The following is a 20,793-nucleotide window of genomic DNA, read 5'->3' on the forward strand; positions in this document are numbered from 1 at the left end:
TGAACCTGTGTGTCCCCCTCTGAAAAAGTGTAAAAATAATGTCATTTTGAATGACTCGTATGAAATATTGATTATCATAAACCATTACAATGCTATTAAGCTGCTGACCCATTTTAAAGGAAAACAGTAGATAACATGGGCCACGGTTCTTTCAAGCACAACTGTCAAGACTGCTTATGATGAATTCAACATGAAAGGCAACTTAGACTTATCAGTTTTGGAACTAAAAAAATTCACATAATTTAGACTAAGTGAATCAAAATGAAAACAGTCAACAAAAGTAAATTTTGATTTTCAATACATTTCTGTCCAAGTAAAAACAACACAAATATTGAGATTCTATTAAAATAACCTTTACATTCATATAGAAAATCTGAGTTAAACGCTTATCACCTGAAGAGTGGATGTCCAGTCTCTCTGGATGTGTATAAATCTCTGTACTGTGTTTTGTAGACTGACTTCACAGCTGTCACAGAATATGACTTCATCTGCATAAAATATGCAAATATATAAAGTAAACAAATAAAACGTTCAAAGAGACAGTATCTGACTAAACTGAACAGGTTTGAACTGACTGCCACTTACTTACTCCAGTTATTCACCAAGACACATTTCCACACAACATTTAACTTACTGACACTTATCTTCAGTACTAATAATGACAACAACAGGTTTATTGTGATGTAATAAATATTTATGAAAGAGTAGAAACAGTATGGGGTTCTTCTCAATACTCAAATGGATGCATCCTCATTTCCTCGTTCCTCCGTCCTCCAGCCTGTGACCCAGAAACTGATACAAGTTAGCCATCTTGAAGGACATCTCAGTTCTCTGATTGCACTGCAAGCACGAGAGGAACGAGGAGTGAGGAAGCTTCTATGAGTGAGGATGCACAGGTATATTCTATGCGGAAACGAAAAACCTGATGCATGTATAAATTCTCCTCTGCCTTCACATCTGTAAAACAATAATTTTAACTTATGTTTTACCTCTGCAGTTAAAAGTTTTAAAGGGCACCTATTATGCAAAGTCCACTTTGGACATAAATGTGTGTGAACACAACCACCCTACAATGGTAAAAATCCACCCACTTCCTTTTTTTTCAAAGCAGTCTCATTAGACGTGCCGTTTTGACTCTCTGCGCAGTGTGATGTCACACTGCTCAGGCCCCGCCCACGGCCGCTGACTGAAAGTCATGCATTACTAGAGTTTCCGCCATTTTCTCCATGCTTGAGCAGCAATGTTGCTCAACAATGTCTCGTAAGCAATCCTGATGTTCTGTTTTTGGATGTAAGACTGAACATAAGACTCCTCATTTTCTCCCAGCATCTGAGCCACTGAGGCCGCAGTGGATTAGTTTTATTTTTTAAGATAATGCAGCCCAAAATCAACCTAAATTCGTTTAGCCTGTGCAAATCAGACTACCTTGTGAATGAGGGGCAATACAAGGCAGGCTTTGCTAAAAAGTTGCTACTCAAGAATGGATCTGTACCAACTGTTCATGATCCTCCAGAAGAAGTAAGTGTCACACTGTTTATTTTTTATGATTTTTGAGCAAATCGGCATTTCAGTCGATGTGTCTGTTAGCCCAGTTCCACAACAAATGCGGCTAAAGCTATTGTTGTCTTAGAGAGTGTCGTCTATTTTAAAACTTGTTTATATACTTTATTTCTATAGATTAGTGTATAAGGTGATTATCTTGATTATCTCGATTAACTGTGCATGTTTTCTGTAGACAATATATTAAAAATGCTATGTTTTTTTTTTGTTGTTGTTGTTGCAAAGGCCAGCACATTTATCCACTAACCATTCAGAAACGTCCAGATGCATTCTAAAAGTTGTAACTTCTTAAGTTGTTTGAACAATGTAAGGCTGAACACCGTTACTGACAATCGTCATTGTGGCTGCGTGAGATTCTCCAGCTTTGTTGTTGTTGAGCAACCGAAGCGTGAGCTGCTAAAGCTCCGCCCTCAAATCTGTCAACAGGGCATCTTGCTTTATTAATAATAATTATGAATTTCTTAGATAACCAAACTTGGTAACACTTTATTTTAATGGTCCCTTTTAGACATTCTGTTGATTATAAGTAATGTTGCAACTACATGTCAACTAACTCTCATTAGAGTATTAGCAGGTGCTTTGCCTACTTTTTATACTGTGAATTCGGACATACTTATTTTGGCACATTATGTTTTTCGCCTACTAAATAGCAAGGAAGTATGAGATTTCGGATGCAGCCTATGTCTCATTTCGAAGACTGTGTCTTCTGGAGGTTGCATTTGTCATACATTATCAAGGATGTGTCATTTCAGAAAAGTAACATTATAAAATCTAAATTTTATTGAGTTTTTGGGCAGTTATTTTTAGTTTTTAGTATATATACTAAAATCTAAAACTGCCCAAAAATTTTCCAAAATTTTGGAAAAGTGTTAAAAAAGGAAAAAGAAATAGACAAGATACAGTACTAAAGGTAGAAATACCTCTAGGTGCAGTGGTGTTTTATGGGAGCATTGCCCCAAAAAATGTACAATGAGGAAAAGAGATTTTTATGGATATTGTTATTTGATAACTAAAATATGATAACAGTGCACTGGAAGGAAGAAGATCCTCCAGGCTTGGTTCAGTGGATTCAGAGACTGAAACAGGTTTGTACAATAAACATAATGACTGCATGGAAAAATATTACACTATGTATAACTAAGACAAGATAGACTATGACGACAAATGTATCAGCGAGGCTGATAAAGTTGCATATTAATGTAATGTGTTATCAGTTGTACAAATATTTCTTCCACCAAGAATGTATTAATGACATGTAATGACTAAAATAACTTAATTTAATATTAAAATAAACAAATCATTAATTAATTATTAAAGTTATCTAAAACAACATTAAGAAAGTAAAGTAACTAGTAAAATAACACAATTGCAGATCTTATGAGGAACAGAGGCTGGAGAGTTTTCCAGTTCGGTGAAGATAAAGAACAGGCTGAACAAAACCAGCCAACACATAACATACCAAACCAGGGAGCCAATATACCTGATAATTCTGTTGTGTCAGAATTATACAAAATCCTGTGATACTATATGGGACATATATAAATGTCATGCTCACAGTAGTTATTAGAATTATATGAAACGCTCTTCTCTTCATGTGGTTTTCCTCCTTTCTCTCTCTCACTCTCTCTCCTGGTCCTGACTGCTTTAGAGCTCTGAGAACAACCACAAGGAAAAACAACTGGATGGAGAGGAAGAGGAGGAACTGTGTTGAGAAGAACCATATGTGTGCATGAAAGTTTTGTGAGATAAAAAATAAATTAAAAAAACAGGAGCCAATAATAATTATCCACACGGCAGTGCAGCAGATCACTCTATATCTGAGTGGTTTAAACTTCAGAAATGTTACAGGATGAACCACTGCCAGGTAACGCTCAACACAGATCAGACACTGAAACAGAGGACGACCAGTATGAATTAGTCCTTGTAGAATATAGGGTAAAAATGACAGACTTGAAAAGTACATTGGCAGTATAGCAAGTAAACTATTCAGACAGTTAACAAGCTCACAAATAGAGAGATTGAGACGGAAGAACTCTGATGCAACTCCACTTCCTGTTCCTGTGATGATGAGCCATATAACATAGATGTTTGTAGGAACACCAAACAGGAAATTAATGCCAAGTATACAGGTTTCAACAAAGTTCATTAGCCAAAATGACTGAGTTGTGGAGTTTGTAGATGTTTCAGATGTAGTGAAGTTCACTGTAGAGTTATTCATCTCCTCTGTGTTTGTCTTCTTAGTTCAGCAGCTCAACCATACTGTATATAATATTGCAATTGTGATCTTTTTTTAGCATAACATTTAAATACATTCATCCAGTATTAAACATAATACAATTACTTTGTAATACAAAGTTCCTACTTCAAACTCAAACAACCAGCACATCATTATTAAACGACTTCAAAATATGGTTGTATATATCCAATAGTATTTATGTTTAGCCTAAATTATGTCATTTTCTTTAATACATTTCCTTTAAATTGATTTACTTCTGTTCAGAAAATTGCTCAGTCCAAGTAAATATTTTTAAGACAAAGCCCTTAGCATACTGAACCTGCATGGGGCAATTTTTTATTTATTTTTTTCATCCATAAGTTCATGGATTTATATGAACAACTTTAGTACTGAGGCTGAAAAAAGTATTGTTATAATATTTTATTTTGAAAGGCTAAAACATAATCAGTCTGACAAAACTGTCTTTATAAATCCAAAGACTTTCACAGGTGGAACATTTTATTATATGTAAATGTTTGCTATGTAAATGTTCAGTATGTCAGTTGACAAAGCTTTTAATTTTTATTTATTTATTTAATATTAGCTCTTTGTATGTAAATAAAATATAAAAGTATTTTTTTAAGTGTAAGTCATTGAGAATCTCGCAAAATACAGAGCATTGTATAACATGTTCTGAAATAAACACTAATATAAAGAAATAAGATATTTCACTTGAAATTAAAAGTAATGGCAACTTACAAAGTTTCCATCCATAAATAAAAATTATGAAATAGAAAAAATAAAGATAAGTAATTTGTGATTTATCACAATTACAGGTTTTATGGGGAACAGAGACAGGAGAGTTTTCCAGCCCGGTGCAGATAAAGAACAGGCTGAACAAAACCACCCAGAATAAAACAAATAATGCCAACAGATAAAGTTTCATCACAACTGAGTGTGAGTATGTAAAAGAATCCTGAGAGAGTAAATGGCATGTATACGATAGCCATGCTCACAAAAGTTATTAGAATGAGATAAAACGCTCTTCTCTTCATGTGGTTTTCCTCCCCTCTCTCTCTCCTTCTCTCTCCTGGTCCTGACTGCTTCAGAGCTCTGAGAACAGCTACAAGACAAAACAACTGGATGAAGAAGAAGAGGAGGAACTGAATCGAGTTAATGCATGCATAAATATAAATGTTAAGTAAGAGTAAAATAAACATGCAGCACAAACAGGAGCCAAAACTAATTATCCAGGCCACAGTGCAGCAGATCACTCTATATCTGAGAGGTTTGTACTTCAGAAAGGTTACAGGATGAACCACTGCCAGGTAACGCTCAACACACATCAGACACTGAAATAGAGGACGGCCAGTGATGGCAAATCCTATTAACAAATATGTTAAGTTTGTTAGACTTGAAAGCCAAGGAAAATAAGAAAGTACAGTGAACAAGGAGTTCAGACTGTTAACAATCTCACAAACAGAGAGATTGAGGTTGAAGAATCCTGATGCAACTCCACTTCCTGTTCCTCTGACGATGAGCCATATAACATAGGAGTGTGTAGGAAGACCAAACAAGAAATTGATGCTGTGTACACCATGTTTTACATTGGCCAGTAGCCCATTGCACTGAGGTGTGTGGTTTGTAGAAACAGCAGATGTGAAGTTCACTGTGAAGTTATTCATCTTCTCTCTGTCTGTCTTCTCTGCCCAGACGATCACCAAACAAATGTTTAATATTGCAAGATCTATAGGGACAATAGGAGAATAGATATTAGTTATTATATGGGGATACAGGGGCATAATCTTTGAGACAGTTTTAAAAATTAGACCTATGGAATTTTCTTTTTTTTTTTTTCTTATAGAGGTCTTCCTTTCAGAATTTGTCTCAACCAAACAGTACAAACAACCAGAAGCAGTGTAAAATGCAATAAAGAAGCTGTTTGACATTTTACACAAGAGGACAACAAGACTAAAAGGCCTCCATGGCGCCATTTCTAAATTAGTTTCACAAATTAGTATTATTCATACCCAGATAGCAACTTTGTGTCGAAGACAGAATGATGATCTTTTTTTCTTCTTTCCTTCAGTGATTCTGCTTGATAACAGGCTTGTTAATGCTGAAATGACTCTATAAATAATATATAAGATTTTGTGGATCAGATAAGGTCCAGTTCTGTTTTTTTTTCTTGGCTCTTGGCTGACATGTAGCATTTTTATGGCCTGCTTGTGGCCCAGATATGGCAAACAGGAGCGGTCCACCCAAGTGCCATCATTCCAGCCACATGTGGCCCAGATCATCATTCCACATGTGCCAGATGTGGGCCGGATCTGGGCCGACAAAAAGTTGCTATCTGGGTACTGTTCAAATGAAACGTAATAGGCTTAAATTTCACCTGTTCGGTCCGGAACTGCCCGAAAACACAAAGAGTTTTCCTTCATTTCATTCTCTTTTTAAGTCAAATTGTCTGCGTGTTTCAGCCAACGTCTATATCGTCTAATACAAACATTTAGCTCCAAATTAAACATAACAAATAAACTAGACTTTGAGCATACAAAATTTCTTTGGACACTGCAACATCTGCCTCTGTCTCAGTCTCTGCAGTCTTTTTTATAAACATGAATTCAACATATAACAAATATCAATACAATCAAAATGTTAATATATATATATATATATATATATATATATTAGGGGTGTAGCAGTACACATATTCGTACCGAACCGTTTCAGTACAGGGCTTTAGGTACGGTGCACGTGTGTACCGAAAGCATTACATTGCAACATTGTAGCCTAACCACCATTAACCACCAATAATTGCAATAAGCTCTGCATTTTGTTACTTTCGATAAGAAACAAAGTGTCATCCTTCAAATTCTGTCCACAAAATCACAAAATTCAAACAGAAAATGCCATTTTGGCACTCTTTAATGTGGCGTGACAGATCACTGTAGAGGTGCCTCAGTTCAACCGGCAGCGCGGAGTGCGAGTGAACGTGATCATCTCTTCCTCTTTAGTACTAGTTACAGAATAAACTTAAATGAACATCTGAAGGTATGTTGAAAGATACAGTACAACTTACTGAAACGTATAATATCTCGTGTAATCGCTCAGTGTTTCAACGCCGGAAAGACGTCTGTAAAACAGCTTGTAAACAGTATGTCGTGTAGCATTTACCTCAGAAAAGCCATTCAGTGTCCACAGTTCGTTAGTTACCAAGAGAAATTAACTCTTTCACTAAATATATGCACATATATGCATATTTTACTTAACCTGTTAGTGATGTCTTGATTATTTAATGTATGTTTAAATAAATCTGTCATGAAAATGACAGCCACTGTGTATAAATGATTATATTTCAACAACGAATTGGAGTAAACAATAATTGTATAATTAGATTTAGAAGTTAATGCAAAAACTGCCATATTACATACATGTTTGCATACGATTTGCTATGTGAGTGTTGATTATTATATCTAAAAATAAATAGTGATTGAATTTAGGCTAATAGTTTGGGCTTAGTTGTTAACATCTAATATTATAGTAGCACAATGTTCAAGTAAGGGCTCCCTATATAGTTTATAGCATTAGCAGATATAATTTCTTTTATCCTTAAGAAACTTTTAGTTATAATTTAATATATTTAAAGACAAAAACACTATTTGTTCAGTAAACCAGTTTAATAAAAAAAGCAATTTTATGTTTAGTTTTCTCCCCACCTGCTGTACCGTACTGTACGTACCGAACCTTGAGTTTTGTGCACCATTACACCCCTAATATATATATATATATATATATATATATACACAATCTACTCAACTATACTGCAAAAATATCGTTCTTTTAATTCAGCCAAGAAGTCACGCCGTGACGCATCAATCTTCTACCGGTCACGCATCTTCACTCTGTACATGATGCGAATTCGCAACTCAGATTTCACCAAATTTGAACTTTGGAACATAGCAAAATGCAGAAATTTTCGCATGAGCTCGCGCTTGCGGTGTGACGCATTCTCTTGCATATAAATGGAAGTCAATGGAACGAAAAGGGTTTAATTGCGTTCAACCAATCAATAAATCTCTTCCTGTACCACCCCTCCTACTGACTAAAAGTAACTTTGCAACTATATGTCAACTTATTCTACTAACCCTTAACCCTTTATTCTTCTAATCCTAACCCTATACTATAACACAGTGTTACTTGTAGTCAAGAGAATGTCTAAAGGGAACCATCAAAATGAAGGGTAACCCCAAATTTTAACAACATAAAGGCAGATCCCTTGAGCGCAGCTGTAGATGCTTGAGTGACCAAAAATATTCCAATGTACAAATAAGATTTCCTTCAATTCTCCCGTCCTCCTTTTCTTTCCTTGAATCCTTTCCTCACATTCACGTCAGTTGGTGTGTCACCGCCATACACAAATCCTCTCCCGTGGCTTAATGGGAGAGTAAATTGTCCATCATGTGCAATTGTGCACACTTCAGATTCTCACCAGAAGAAGCAGGTACTTTGCCTTCTTTTTATACAGTGAATATGGACATACTTATTTTGTCACATAATGTTTTTCACCTACTAAATAGCAAGGAAGTATGAGATTTCGGATGCAGCCTATGTCTCATTTTGAAAACTGTCTTCTGGAGGTTGCATTTGTCATACATTATCAACGATGTGTCATTTCAGAAAAGTAACATTATAAAATCAAAATTTCAAAATTTCAAAATGAGTTTTTGGGCAGTTTTTTCTAAAATTTAGTATATATACTGTAGTGATTTTGGATTAGCCTCACATAAGGGCACCACAAATGTAGTTATTTATGGTCTTAAATATTAATATTAATATTGTAAGACTTGATTTTCCTGCTAAGACAAAAACTGAGATCAAGCACCCTGCAATAAAGCAATAAAACTCATCTGGAGAGAACATCTCAAAGAAATAGCGTAGGACAACGCCTTGCCCTCACACGTCTACAGGATGCAATAGCCCTCCCCCCAACACACACACACCCCCTCCTTCCTTTCCCCCTGACTCAAGTCACTGAAAGTTCTCCAAGAAGTATAATGTATCTGGTGTATCTATTGTTTATTCCTTTCATGTTTGGTATCATTTTAAATGTCTTAGTGCGATTGGTAAAATGGTCTCAATTTCACAGCAGTCACTGGTATTATGAAGAAGATTGAAAACTAAGGAGAATTCTGTTCTCCTTTTGGGTGTTGAAAAACCCACTCCTCTCCCCCAAAACAGGTGTTGGTGTAATAAATATTTACAACCCTTTTGTTCTGGTCTGTATATAAGGTAAAGTGCAAAGCAGTCAGGGGGGATTTTCTGTAGCCAGAGGCCCCCACACAGTGATGGACAAGTGTCTTTAAACACTAATCCACCACTGTGTGCATGTGCATTTCAACTGATGTTATGCATTTATTATTTCTGAATTGGCTTCTAATTGTCCAACTATGAAATTGACATGATACATTTTTACTTGACAAATAAAATGTTATATTTGATTTACTCTGGATTCTTCTGAAATCATTATGACCAGTAGATTATTGGAGTCCATATTTCCGCAAATCTGCGTCAGGATAGATTCAAACTAAAGGCCCATGAAAGGAGCATGTTAGCACATCATGGGACTTTTTGATTTTTATCTATCAACTGGCTTAGCAAGTTGCAGTATCGTGACTAAGAAAACTGTGTTTTTGTATGAACAAGCATGTGGCGGTTCGACTCAAATGCATTAGTAAACTCTGCACCCTCTGACTAAGATCAGAACTGGCGAATTTGTGATCGTGAAAGGCACTCACCGGCCGAAGTGACTTTTCTAAGTGATATGGGTCCGTAATGAACGAATAATTGAAAATATGAGATACCCAGAATAATCAAAAATCTAAATTAATACATAACAAATGATTAATTTCCAATTGGGAACAAAACATAAGAGTAATATTCATTTAAAATTGGAGTCAGATTAAACGAGTGAAATTAAGTGAACTTCACAGATGCGCTGAAAAGGCATACACGCGTTAACCTTCGCCCAGGCCGTCGGATTCCGTTTTGGGCCAATGCGGGGTTCCTTACAATATTAATATTGAGTCAGATGATTCCTTCCAATATTTTCGGGGCACCAGTCAGGATTCTCACCTTGACAATAAAGAACAATCATGAAAGATTGTTGATTGAATTAGAATTTTATAAATTGGAGGAAGTTTGTCATCTGACCAATCTGAAGGATTTAGTGAGATTCGGGCGAGCTTGTAGAGCCTCTGATTATCAACACAAAAATGACACAGTTTGCAATAAAATGAATTTATTAACAAAAAGATATACAAGAGTAAAATATCACACTCACTAAATACTACAAAGGAAAATGACTAAACTACTAAGGAAAAATGACTCAATAATCAAACAGAAACTACAAACTACAACACAACTGGATGTTAACAAAACTGAATGCCAAGTAGATGAGCAACGGATTGGACGAAGCAATGAATGGGTAATTGGCAGTCTATGAGGGAGTCAGTTGTGGTCTTTCTGGATGCTGGTATTAAAAACAGTAAATAAGCATTTACTATGAATACAGATAATGTGTCTAATGTATCTATCTGTGTACGCTGACCCTAGATAAACAGTCTCTACACAAATAGCAATCTCATTTAGCAACAACCTAATGCCAAGGCCTTTGGGAAAAGGTTTGGTTAGCTTATATTTACGTTTCACTTGGTCGGGTGATCAGTCCGGGAATGGGAAACGTTGTCCACTGGTATCATTCCGTGTGCAGTGGGAGACTGGATTGCTTTCCAACAGCTGCAGAGCTGCACTGGAGTGCTGGAGGTCTTTGTGTAATCCAGAGAACTGTAGATCAGATGGTGGTCGGTCTGTAGGATCTTCTGTAGGTTGGAGGTACTTGAGTTATGGAGGTCAGGAGTCAAAGTCCTCTGCAGAAGCACTTGGGCTGCTTGAAGATCCGTGCGGTGAAAGGTTTACTCGCAAGAGTATAACCTTGGTCGTGCTGTTGTTCTTCCCTTGTCAGGTCAGAAACTCAGAACAAGGGTTTGGTCAATTGGGGAAGCTTTTATTCCTTCCTGTTGGGGAGGGGATTACAAATCCCCACCTTTCCTGATGTGGTGATGTGATTGGGTCACAGCATTCCAGGTGTCCGTCCCTTAACACGCCCACCTTTCATCCTGTGAAACTTGTTGTATTGTCCCAAAATACACAGTTAAATAAAACAATGTCTTTAGGACCTTGGAAATGCTTTATTTCTTTTTCAAACCTTTCTCAAAGTCCTCATGGTAGTGTTCTGAACTCGTAACTTGATGTGAATTGGCTGAGGTATCACACTTCTGTCTCAGTGGGTGCAGTTGCATTGGCTTTTATTCCAGGTGTGGTTTCCACTGTGTATGCACAGTTTCCTGGATGAGTAAAAGGATGTATAGGACATGTTCCTTACAGTATTTCTGTCCATTTTTGGTGATTTCAAGCCAATATGTTTAGAAAATGACTTTCTTTCTGAGCATTTCTTTGTTCTTGCTGTGCTCTAGCCAGAACCAGTTTGGCAGCCCTAGGAGTCCATGGTCATTCACACCTTGAACTCAGGCAAGGACGGCTGAGGTGAACAAAGGCAACTCGTGATGAGATTAGCCTATCATCAATGGGCCGTTAATGACATCTTTCCTGTCCTCCACCTTTGGCAGCTCTGATTACAATAGTCATTTAGTTGAGGGCGTTGAGGGTCCTATCAGACTCTTTTGTATTAATCAAAGTGGGACAAAAAAAATGTCTGTTGTGAAGCTCTGGTGCCGTCACATCTGTTGTTCACTACAATACTAAAATCTAAAATAACTGCCCAAAAATACAAGAATTTTGGAAAAGTGTTAAAAAAGAAATAGACAAGATAAAGTACTAGAGTTAATACCTCTAGATGAAGTGTTGTGTTTGTTGGGAACATTGCCCCAAAAAATGTACAATAAGGAAAAGAGATTTTTATGGATATTGTTATTTGACAACTAAAATATGATAACAGTGCACTGGAAGGAAGAAGATCCTCCAGGCTTGGTTCAATGGATTCAGAGACTGAAACAGGTTTATACAATGAACATAATGACTGCATGGAAAATATTACACTATGTATAACTAAGACTATGATGACAAATGTATCAGCATATTAATATTAATGTAATGTGTTATCAGTTGTACAAATATTTGTTCCACAAAGAATGTATTGAGGACATTTAATGACAAAAAAAAAATAAAAAAAAATAACATTAAATTAAACAAATCATTAATTAATTATTGAATTAAAGTTATCTAAAACAACATTAAGAAAGTAAAGTAACTAGTAAAATAACACAATTGCAGGTCTTATGAGGAACAGAGGCTGGAGAGTTTTCCAGTTCGGTGAAGATAAAGAACTGGCTGAACAAAACCAGCCAACACATAACATACCAAACCAGGGAGCCAATATACCTGATGATTCTGCTGTGTTACAATGACACAGAATCCTGTGATACTATATGGGATATATATAAATGTCATGCTCACAAAAGTTATTAGAATGAGATGAAACGCTCTTCTCTTAATGTGGTTTTCCTCCTCTCTCTCTCTCCCTCTCTCTCCTGGTCCTGACTGCTTTAGAGCTCTGAGAACAACCACAAGGAAAAATAACTGGATGGAGAGGAAGAGGAGGAACTGTGTTGAGAAGAACCATATGTGTACAACGTTTTGTGAGATTACAATAAACAAACTATAGAAACAGGATCCAAGAATAATTATCCAGACCACAGTGCAGCAGATCACTCTATATCTGAGAGGTTTGAACTTCAGAAAGGTTACAGGATGAACCACTGCCAGGTAACGCTCAACACAGATCAGACACTGAAACAGAGGACGGCCAGTGAGAATTAGTCCTTGTAGAAACAGCATTAAAAATGAGAGACTTGAAAAGTAAATTGCCAGTATAGAGACCAAACAATTCAGACAGTTAACAGTCTCACAAATGGAGAGATTGAGGTTGAAGAATGCTAATGCAACCCCATTTCCTGTTCCTTTGATGATGAGCCAGATCACATAGACGTTTGTAGGAACACCAAACAGGAAATTTATGCTGTGTATGCAGGTTATCAGAAAGTTCATTAGCCCAAAGGACTGAGTTGTGGAGTTTGTAGATGTTTCAGGTGTGGTGAAGTTCACTGTAGAGTTATTCATCTCCTCTGTGTCGTTTGTCTTCTTAGCTCAGCAGCTCAGAAGCTAAATGTAATAATGCCACTGTGATCTTTTTTTTTAAGCAGAACTGTGAATGAACCAGTTAATTCAGACTGAGTCAATAAGGTAAAAAAAAAAACATTTAAATACATCCAGTATTAAACATAATACAATTACTTTGTCATACAAATACTTCAAACTCAAACAACCAGCACATCATTATTAAACAACTTCAAAATATGGTTGTATATATTCAATAGTATTTACATTTCATTTAAATTGATTTAATTCTGTTCAGGAAATTGCTCAGTCCAATTTTACCAATTTTAACTAAAGCATTAAATGCATCACAAAACATTTTCGGATGAACACAATTACACTCTTGGTTGATAGTACTGAGTTAAAACAAGAAATCAAAAAGTTTTTATCACCTGAAGAGTGAAAGTCCAGTCTCTCTGGATGTCTATACACTTCTGTGCTGTGTTTTGGAGACAACAAGAATTTCATCTGCTACACGTCACATAAAACACAAGATATGCAAAGAAAAAAAGTGTTATGACAGGATGTCAAGTGTAAAGCAATTATTGGTTTGGACAACTGTTTTTTTTTTTTTTTCAGTTTTTTTTTTTTTTGATTGTTTGTTTTCAAGACAAAACACTTAGCATACTGAACCTGCATGGGACAAATATATATTTTTTCAACCCCAAGTTCATTGATTTATATGAATGCATAAGTAAAACTTTATATCTCAGATAATAATGCCTTTCCAGCATGTCAACATCATCGGTGACCATGAGATTTATCAACTGACTCCCAACTTCAATATTGAGGCTGAGAAATGTTGTTGTAATATTTTATTTTTACAGGCTAAAACATAATCAATCTGCCAAAACTATCTTTATAAATCCAAAGACTTTCACAGGTGGAACAATTTGCTATATGTAAATGTTTGCTATGTAAATGTGCAGTGTGCCAGTGAATACATTGTCAATTTTTTATTTGTGTGTGTGTGTGTGTGTGTGTGTGTGTGTGTGTGTGTGTGTGTGTGTGTGTGTGTGTGTGTGTGTGTGTGTGTGTGTAAATATTAGCTCTTTCACTGGACACTGGACAGTCCAAAAATTTGCATGTGGCTGCAGGGGTTTAGATAGATTTATTTATCTATTTATTTTTTCAATTCTTTGCAATTCAGAGCTTTTGTATTGTTGAGTGTACAATGAAAAGGTACTCAGACACATTAAAACTTTTAAAACAATTTAAAACAATCCTATCAATCTCTGTGGCAACCCTCAATATGGAAAAGGTGACAGGGGATAGTAGCAACCAATTATATGATGAACATGATCTACTACAAAAATGCTAAAATCAAAAATGACTAAATTTAGTATTAAATTAAATGAATAATGAATCAATTATTAAATTAAAGTTATCCAATACAGCATTTAGAAAATAAAGTAACTAGAATTAGTAAAATATCTCAATTGCAGATCTTATGAGGAACAGAGGCTGGAGAGTTTTCCAGTCCGGTGAAGATAAAGAACAGGCTGAATGAAACCAGCCAACACATAACATACCAAACCAGGGAGCCAATATATGTGATTATTCTGTTGTGTTAGAATGATACAGAATCCTGTGATACTAAATGGGACATATATAAAAGCCATGCTCACAGTAGTTATTAGAATGAGATGAAACGCTCTTCTCTTAATGTGGTTTTCCTCCTCTTTCTCTCTCCCTCTCTCTCCTGGTCCTGACTGCTTCAGAGCTCTGAGAACAACCACAAGACAAAACAACTGGATGGAGAAGAAGAAGAGGAACTGCAGTGAAAAGAACCATGTTTTGACATGAATGTTTTGTGAGATTGCAATAAATAAACAATAGAAGCAGGATCCAAGAATAACTATCCAAGCCACAGTGCAGCAGATCACTCTATATCTGAGAGGTTTGTACTTCAGAAAGGTTACAGGATGAACCACTGCCAAGTAACGCTCAACACAGATCAGACACTGAAACAGAGGACGGCCAGTGAGAATTAGTCCTTGTAGAAACAGCATTAAAAATGAGAGACTTGAAAAGTAAATTGCCAGTATAGAGACCAAACAATTCAGACAGTTAACAGTCTCACAAATGGAGAGATTGAGGTTGAAGAATGCTAATGCAACCCCATTTCCTGTTCCTTTGATGATGAGCCATATAACATAGATGTTTGTAGGAACACCAAACAGGAAATTTATGCTGTGTGTGCAGGTTATCAGAAAGTTCATTAGCCCAAAGGACTGAGTTGTGGAGTTTGTAGATATTTCAGGTGTGGTGAAGCTCACTGTAGAGTTATTCATCTCCTCTGTGTCGTTTGTCTTTTTAGCTCAGCAGCTCAGAAGCCAAATGTAATAATGCCTCTGTGATTTGTTTTTATGGAAAACTGTGAATGAACCAGTTAATTCAGACTGAGTCAATAAAGTAAACATAACATTTAAATATATTCATCCAGTATACAACATAATACAATTACTTTGTAATTCCTCAAAGTTCCTCAAGTAAACTTGTATAACCAAAACACAGCATTATTAAATGACTTTTAAATTAAATATAGTAAGTATTTATGCTTAGCCTAAATTTATAAGCATGTAATTTTCTTTTATATATTTCCACTGTTGGTTGATTACTATTGAGGTTAAAACAACTGAATAAAAAAGAGGAGTTCATCACCTGAAGAGTGAATGTGCAGTCTCTCTGGATGTGTATAAAACTCAGTGCTGTGTTTTAGAGACAAGACGTATATATGACCTTGATTTCATCTGCTACACGTCACAAAAAAAGACAAGATATGCAAATTTTTAGACTGAACTTTTAAGGTTTATGACAAAGAAAAAAAAATGGTGTTATGACAGGATGTCAACTAAAGCAAATATTACTATTTTGCAACCTTCAATATGGGAAAGGTGACACTGCGTCCCTAGTGAAGTTTTATTGGATAAACAACAGACTGGTAGCATCTACTTACAACGACCATTTTTATTAGTATTCTTAGTTTACTTTGACAAGACATGTTTTTACACAATGTTAATCAACTGACCCTTCACTTCAAAACTGAGGATAGCAGGTTTTTTTTTTTTTTTCATACAGTAAATCTTTAGTCCAGTAGAAGGAAATTTCACCTGAACAGTGAATATTCAGTCTTCTCAAACAGACTTTATACATTTGAAACTGGCCAGCACAGGTGCCACTGAACACATGACATGCAAATTTTTGGACAGATCAATTTGTTTGTTTGTTTGTTACTGTGGGGGAAAAAAAAAGTTCTCTGTGTTATGAATGTCGAGTTTAATTCAATAATCTTTGTGGGCAATCCTCAATATGGAAAAGGTGTATTTACTTTACATTTTTCAAACATAATTAAAATGTATCAAACATAAAAAAGGATAGATCAAATATCACAATTGTGGGATTTAAGGAAAACAAAGGCAGGATAATTTTCCAGCCCGGTGCAGATAAAGAACAGGCTGAACAAAACCAGCCAGTACATAAAAAATAAAACAAACAGAAAAAGCTTGCTCCATATTCTGTTTTGTCAGAATAAAAAAGAATCCAGTGATAGTAAACGGCCAATATGTGATAGCCATGCTCACATTAGTTATTAGAATGATATAAAACACTCTTATTTTCATGTGGTTTTCCTCCTCTCTCTCTCTCCCTCTCTCTCCTGGTCCTGACTGCTTCAGAGCTCTGAGAACAGCCACACAGCAAAACAACTGGACGGAGAAAAAGAGTAAGAATTGAAGCAAATTTATGCATATATAAATATAAAAGTCGAAAAATACTAAAATAAACATGCCACACAAACAGGAGCCAAGAGTGATTATCCAGGCCGCAGTGCAGCAGATCACTCTATATCTGAGAGGTTTGAACTTCAGAAAGGTTACAGGATGAACCACTGCCAGATAACGCTCAACACACATCAGACACTGAAACAGAAGACGACCAGTGTTGCTTAGTCCTAATAAAAACCATGTTAATGGCGTGAAACTTAAAACCCAAGTACTATCAAGTACAGTGAACAAAGAATTAACACAGATACCAATCTCGGAAACAGAGAGATTGAGGATGAAAAACCCTGATGCAACTCCACTTCCTGTTCCTGTGACGATGAGCCATATAATATAGGAGTGTGTAGGAAGAGCAAAAATCAAATTAATGCTGTACAAACATATCTCCAGACTGTCCAGTATCTCAGTGAAATGAGTTGTGGAGTTTGTTGAAGCTTCAGGTGAGGTAAAGTTCACTGTAGAGTTTTTCATCTTCTCTTTGGTTGTCGGCTCTACCCTTAATATTGTTATATTGTGATCTATGCAAAAAGAAAAAAAAGAAAAATATGTTCATGTTAGATGAATTAATAATCAGATAGTGATGCAATGTTAATAGTCCTTTTTGATTCAGTCATTTAAAAATAGTTTAACTTTACCAACATAATTATTAATTTATAAGTTTGACCTCCTGGAGAAATTTCAGCAAATGCACTACTTAAAAAGCCATTGCTGTCTCAGAAAACATCAAAGACAGAATAAAGTTTTTGGCAGAATGTGGGAAGTTTGATTATTCAACTAGACAATGCTCCTGCCCACACTGCTAAGACAACCAAGATTTGAACCCTATAGTGACCCAGCCAGCACAGCTATGTGGGGCCCAGATGGGTGTCGCCTGGGCTGTCTAACTGGGGCCCAGACAGTTTTGTCCACAGTTTTAATGGAGGCCCCATATGGTTTAGCCCAGATGAAATGAACACTGCTCAGTGTGCACACTACAGGCCGTTAAATGTAACACAGAAACATGCTGGAGTTAATGAGATAATTAGGTGATAATGAGCAGAATCACCGAAGGACAGAGGAACAACAAGAACTACGACTTCAGCCACAGCCTAAAGCTCAGGATACACTGCACAATTTTTTTGCTGTCCCAGATGAAAGATTGCCATCGTGAAACAATCGTGGCGATTTCTGTGATCGTGGCTCTTAATCGGTGGTCCCATGTCGTACAGTGAGAGAGGTTCAAAGATTTTTTCCATTTTCCCAGTCTTGCGACCAAAGATAGCCTACAATCATTTTCTAACAGTGTCAGAAATTCAGCATTATCATCGCACAGTGTGTTTGCTGCTACGACCTACGTCTACTGACCAGCCAATAAAAATGCGACATGAAATCAACACGAAATGGCGCTAAAACTTAAAACTGCTTACCTCAAGCTCTTTTCCCTTCTTCTTTCGCCGCTTCTTTATTATTTTCAGCACACATAAAATCTAGAAAAGTGTGACTCAACATGGTGTTTTGTTTACCACTAGCGCATGCTGATGACGTTTTATTCTTCTATAGAAACTTGCATCGTAGCCTACGAGTCAATAGGTGTCATCATCGTACAGTCTACATGCATGTCGTACTCAAGTTTAGTAGATCCATGTCGCACAGTGTGATAAAGTAGTGATCTTATAGGACTGCTAAAATCGTGCAAGAAAATCGGCTTTGGAATGACCTTCCTCTGTCTGTAAAATCATCTACACTTAGTGTATTTCAGAGTGCATTAAAAACTCATTTGTTTTCCTTAACTTTTGGAAATGCTTTGTAAGTTGTTGTTTGGTATGTTTTATTGGTTCTGTATTTGTTTTTTATTATTTTATTCTGTACAGCACTTTGGCTCCACATTGTGGTGTTGAAAGTGATTTAGAAATAAAGTTTGAGTTGAGTAACTGGGAGACATTTTTGAACTACCCATGGAATGTTTGAAGCCATTAACATTGAGTGGAACAACACTGACTCTTCTTCCTGTAAAACAATGTCTGCAAGCTTACCCACACAGCTTAAACATTTAATGAAAACCAAGTTATTTTAACTACAGTATTTGTGTAATTCTTGCTAATTTCCTGACCCATGATTTGTGATTAAAATGGTTACGACCATAAAAAAAAAAAAAAAAAAAAAAAAAACACTAAATAAAACAGAGGACGACCATTGAAGACTATAGTCCTTGTAAAACAGAGGCGATATTGACAGATTTGAAAAGAAACCTGACAGTATAGAGAAGACATAAACAGTAAACAATCTCTGAAACAGAGAGACCCAGATAGCAACATTGTGTCGGCCCAGATCTGGCCCACATCTGGCACAAGTGGCATGATGATCTGGCCCACATGCTGCAATGAATTATGGTCCTTGTGTAGGCCGCTTCTGTTTGCCAGATCTGGGCCACAAGCAGGCCACAGCAATGCCACATGTCAGCCAAGAGCAAAGAAATAAACCTAAACTGGACCTTATCTGAGCCACAAAATGTGTATATTAAATATGGAGTCATCTGAGCCTTAATAAGCCTGTTAACAAGCAGAATCACTGAAGGAAAGAAGAGAAGAGAAAAAGAGACGAGCAGAAACACAAGAACTACAACTGACTTTAGCCACAGCCTTAGATGAAATCAACTGAAGATGAAAGACATTAAACCTTTCAAGATCTCAACAGAGGATGATTAAACAACTCCACAAACAGCATTACCAGCTTTACTTAATACTAACCAGATTTACTTTATTTATGTTAGAAATCTACAAAAGTTGTTATTGAGAATTAACAGAGGTTTAACTCTGTTTCATTTGAAGTCACCATAATGGTGATTAGTGGGGCTCTTAACACTTATTATACATTTGTTTTTATGGCTGTTGTGACAATGTGTTTGTTAAACACATTTGCAGTAACAAAGAAAGTTAAATATACTGAGTAATTTCAAAACCATGCAGTGCATAAAAAATAAAAATAAAAATTAACTACAGCATCACTTAGGCACACAGAGACATTAAGAATCAGCATATGAATCTCAACAATGGTGATTACAAAAAAAAAAAAAAAATGCTTCACACTGCAATGCATGCTGGGTATCACCATAGGACTCCCATCATGAATAATTATGAATAATTATTGTCACCACCATTGAGGATTGTATACTATGTTTTCATGTATAAGCCTGAGCAGTAACAGTTGTTAATCTTTAGCACAGAAGCATTACGGTGGCATTTCTTTAATGGGATTTTTTTTTTTTTTTGGTTGCATTTTTGTAATAACTGTCAGAGAAAGAGACCTCTTTGTGATGCTAATTTGAAATGGCTCTCAAGCAGCAAATTCAAGCTGATCTGCTCCTTTAGTCTTTTGATTCAACAATGTACAAGTGTTTGATATGAAACACTATTGCAATTGCTCAAACACAAATTTTTTTTGAAAACATAAAAGGGTCAAGAGCACAACTAAAACAAACCCTGACCACTACGATGGTGGCATACATTTTTAATCAATAAAACAGCAACATCTAAACCTCTGTTAATTCTCAATAAGAACTTCATTAGACTTGTGACAGAAATAAAGTCAATCTGGTTAGTAATAAGTGAAACGGATATTTTAATCAGATCTAGTGAGATTTAATGACTTTTATCTTCAGTTGATTTCAATTAAATAGTTTTGGCTGAAGTCAGTTGTAGTTCTTGTGTTTCTCTTTTCTTCAGCGATTCTGCTTGTTAACAGCAGTTGTTCATCATTAATGTTTAATCATCAATTACTAGATTAATTATCTCATTAACTCTGCTTCAGTGTTATTTTAACACTATTCAGAGAGGGACCAAATGTACTCTGAGCAGAGTTTACTTAACTCTGGGGATTTTAGTATATGCAGTATATATAATCTAGTCTAACATTTTGTACCATTCCCAATTGAAAACCATATCACTATCATTAAATGACTATACAATTCCATCTATAAATTACAGAGTATTTTGTAATTTTGCCTATAGCCTACATTCACTTCCA

The 20,793-nt window shown here is 36.0% G+C and overlaps 3 protein-coding genes across 3 annotated transcripts; all 3 read right to left on the minus strand.

The window, feature by feature from the left end:
- Positions 1–2,935: 2,935 nt before the first annotated feature.
- Positions 2,936–3,778, minus strand: LOC127504305 (uracil nucleotide/cysteinyl leukotriene receptor-like). Its single transcript, XM_051878858.1, has one exon. It carries the CDS (start codon positions 3,776–3,778, stop codon positions 2,936–2,938), a length of 843 nt encoding a protein of 280 aa, XP_051734818.1.
- A 7,976-nt stretch (positions 3,779–11,754) lies between these two features.
- LOC127504385 (uracil nucleotide/cysteinyl leukotriene receptor-like) lies at positions 11,755–12,973 on the minus strand. Its single transcript, XM_051878959.1, has one exon. It carries the CDS (start codon positions 12,971–12,973, stop codon positions 12,131–12,133), a length of 843 nt encoding a protein of 280 aa, XP_051734919.1. The 3' UTR covers positions 11,755–12,130.
- A 1,484-nt stretch (positions 12,974–14,457) lies between these two features.
- LOC127504306 (uracil nucleotide/cysteinyl leukotriene receptor-like) lies at positions 14,458–15,303 on the minus strand. The gene has a single exon (XM_051878859.1). The coding sequence runs from the start codon at positions 15,301–15,303 to the stop codon at positions 14,458–14,460; it is 846 nt and encodes a 281-aa protein (XP_051734819.1).
- Positions 15,304–20,793: the final 5,490 nt, after the last annotated feature.

This window comes from Ctenopharyngodon idella, chromosome 21 (genome assembly GCF_019924925.1).
Source record: "Ctenopharyngodon idella isolate HZGC_01 chromosome 21, HZGC01, whole genome shotgun sequence".
NCBI lineage: Eukaryota > Metazoa > Chordata > Actinopteri > Cypriniformes > Xenocyprididae > Ctenopharyngodon > Ctenopharyngodon idella.

Excerpts from the sequence above, each read along its gene's own strand:
- LOC127504305 (XM_051878858.1), bottom strand. The coding sequence starts at position 3,778 with ATGAATAACTCTACAGTGAACTTCACTACATCTGAAACATCTACAAAC.
- LOC127504385 (XM_051878959.1), bottom strand. The coding sequence starts at position 12,973 with ATGAATAACTCTACAGTGAACTTCACCACACCTGAAACATCTACAAAC.
- LOC127504306 (XM_051878859.1), bottom strand. The coding sequence starts at position 15,303 with ATGAATAACTCTACAGTGAGCTTCACCACACCTGAAATATCTACAAAC.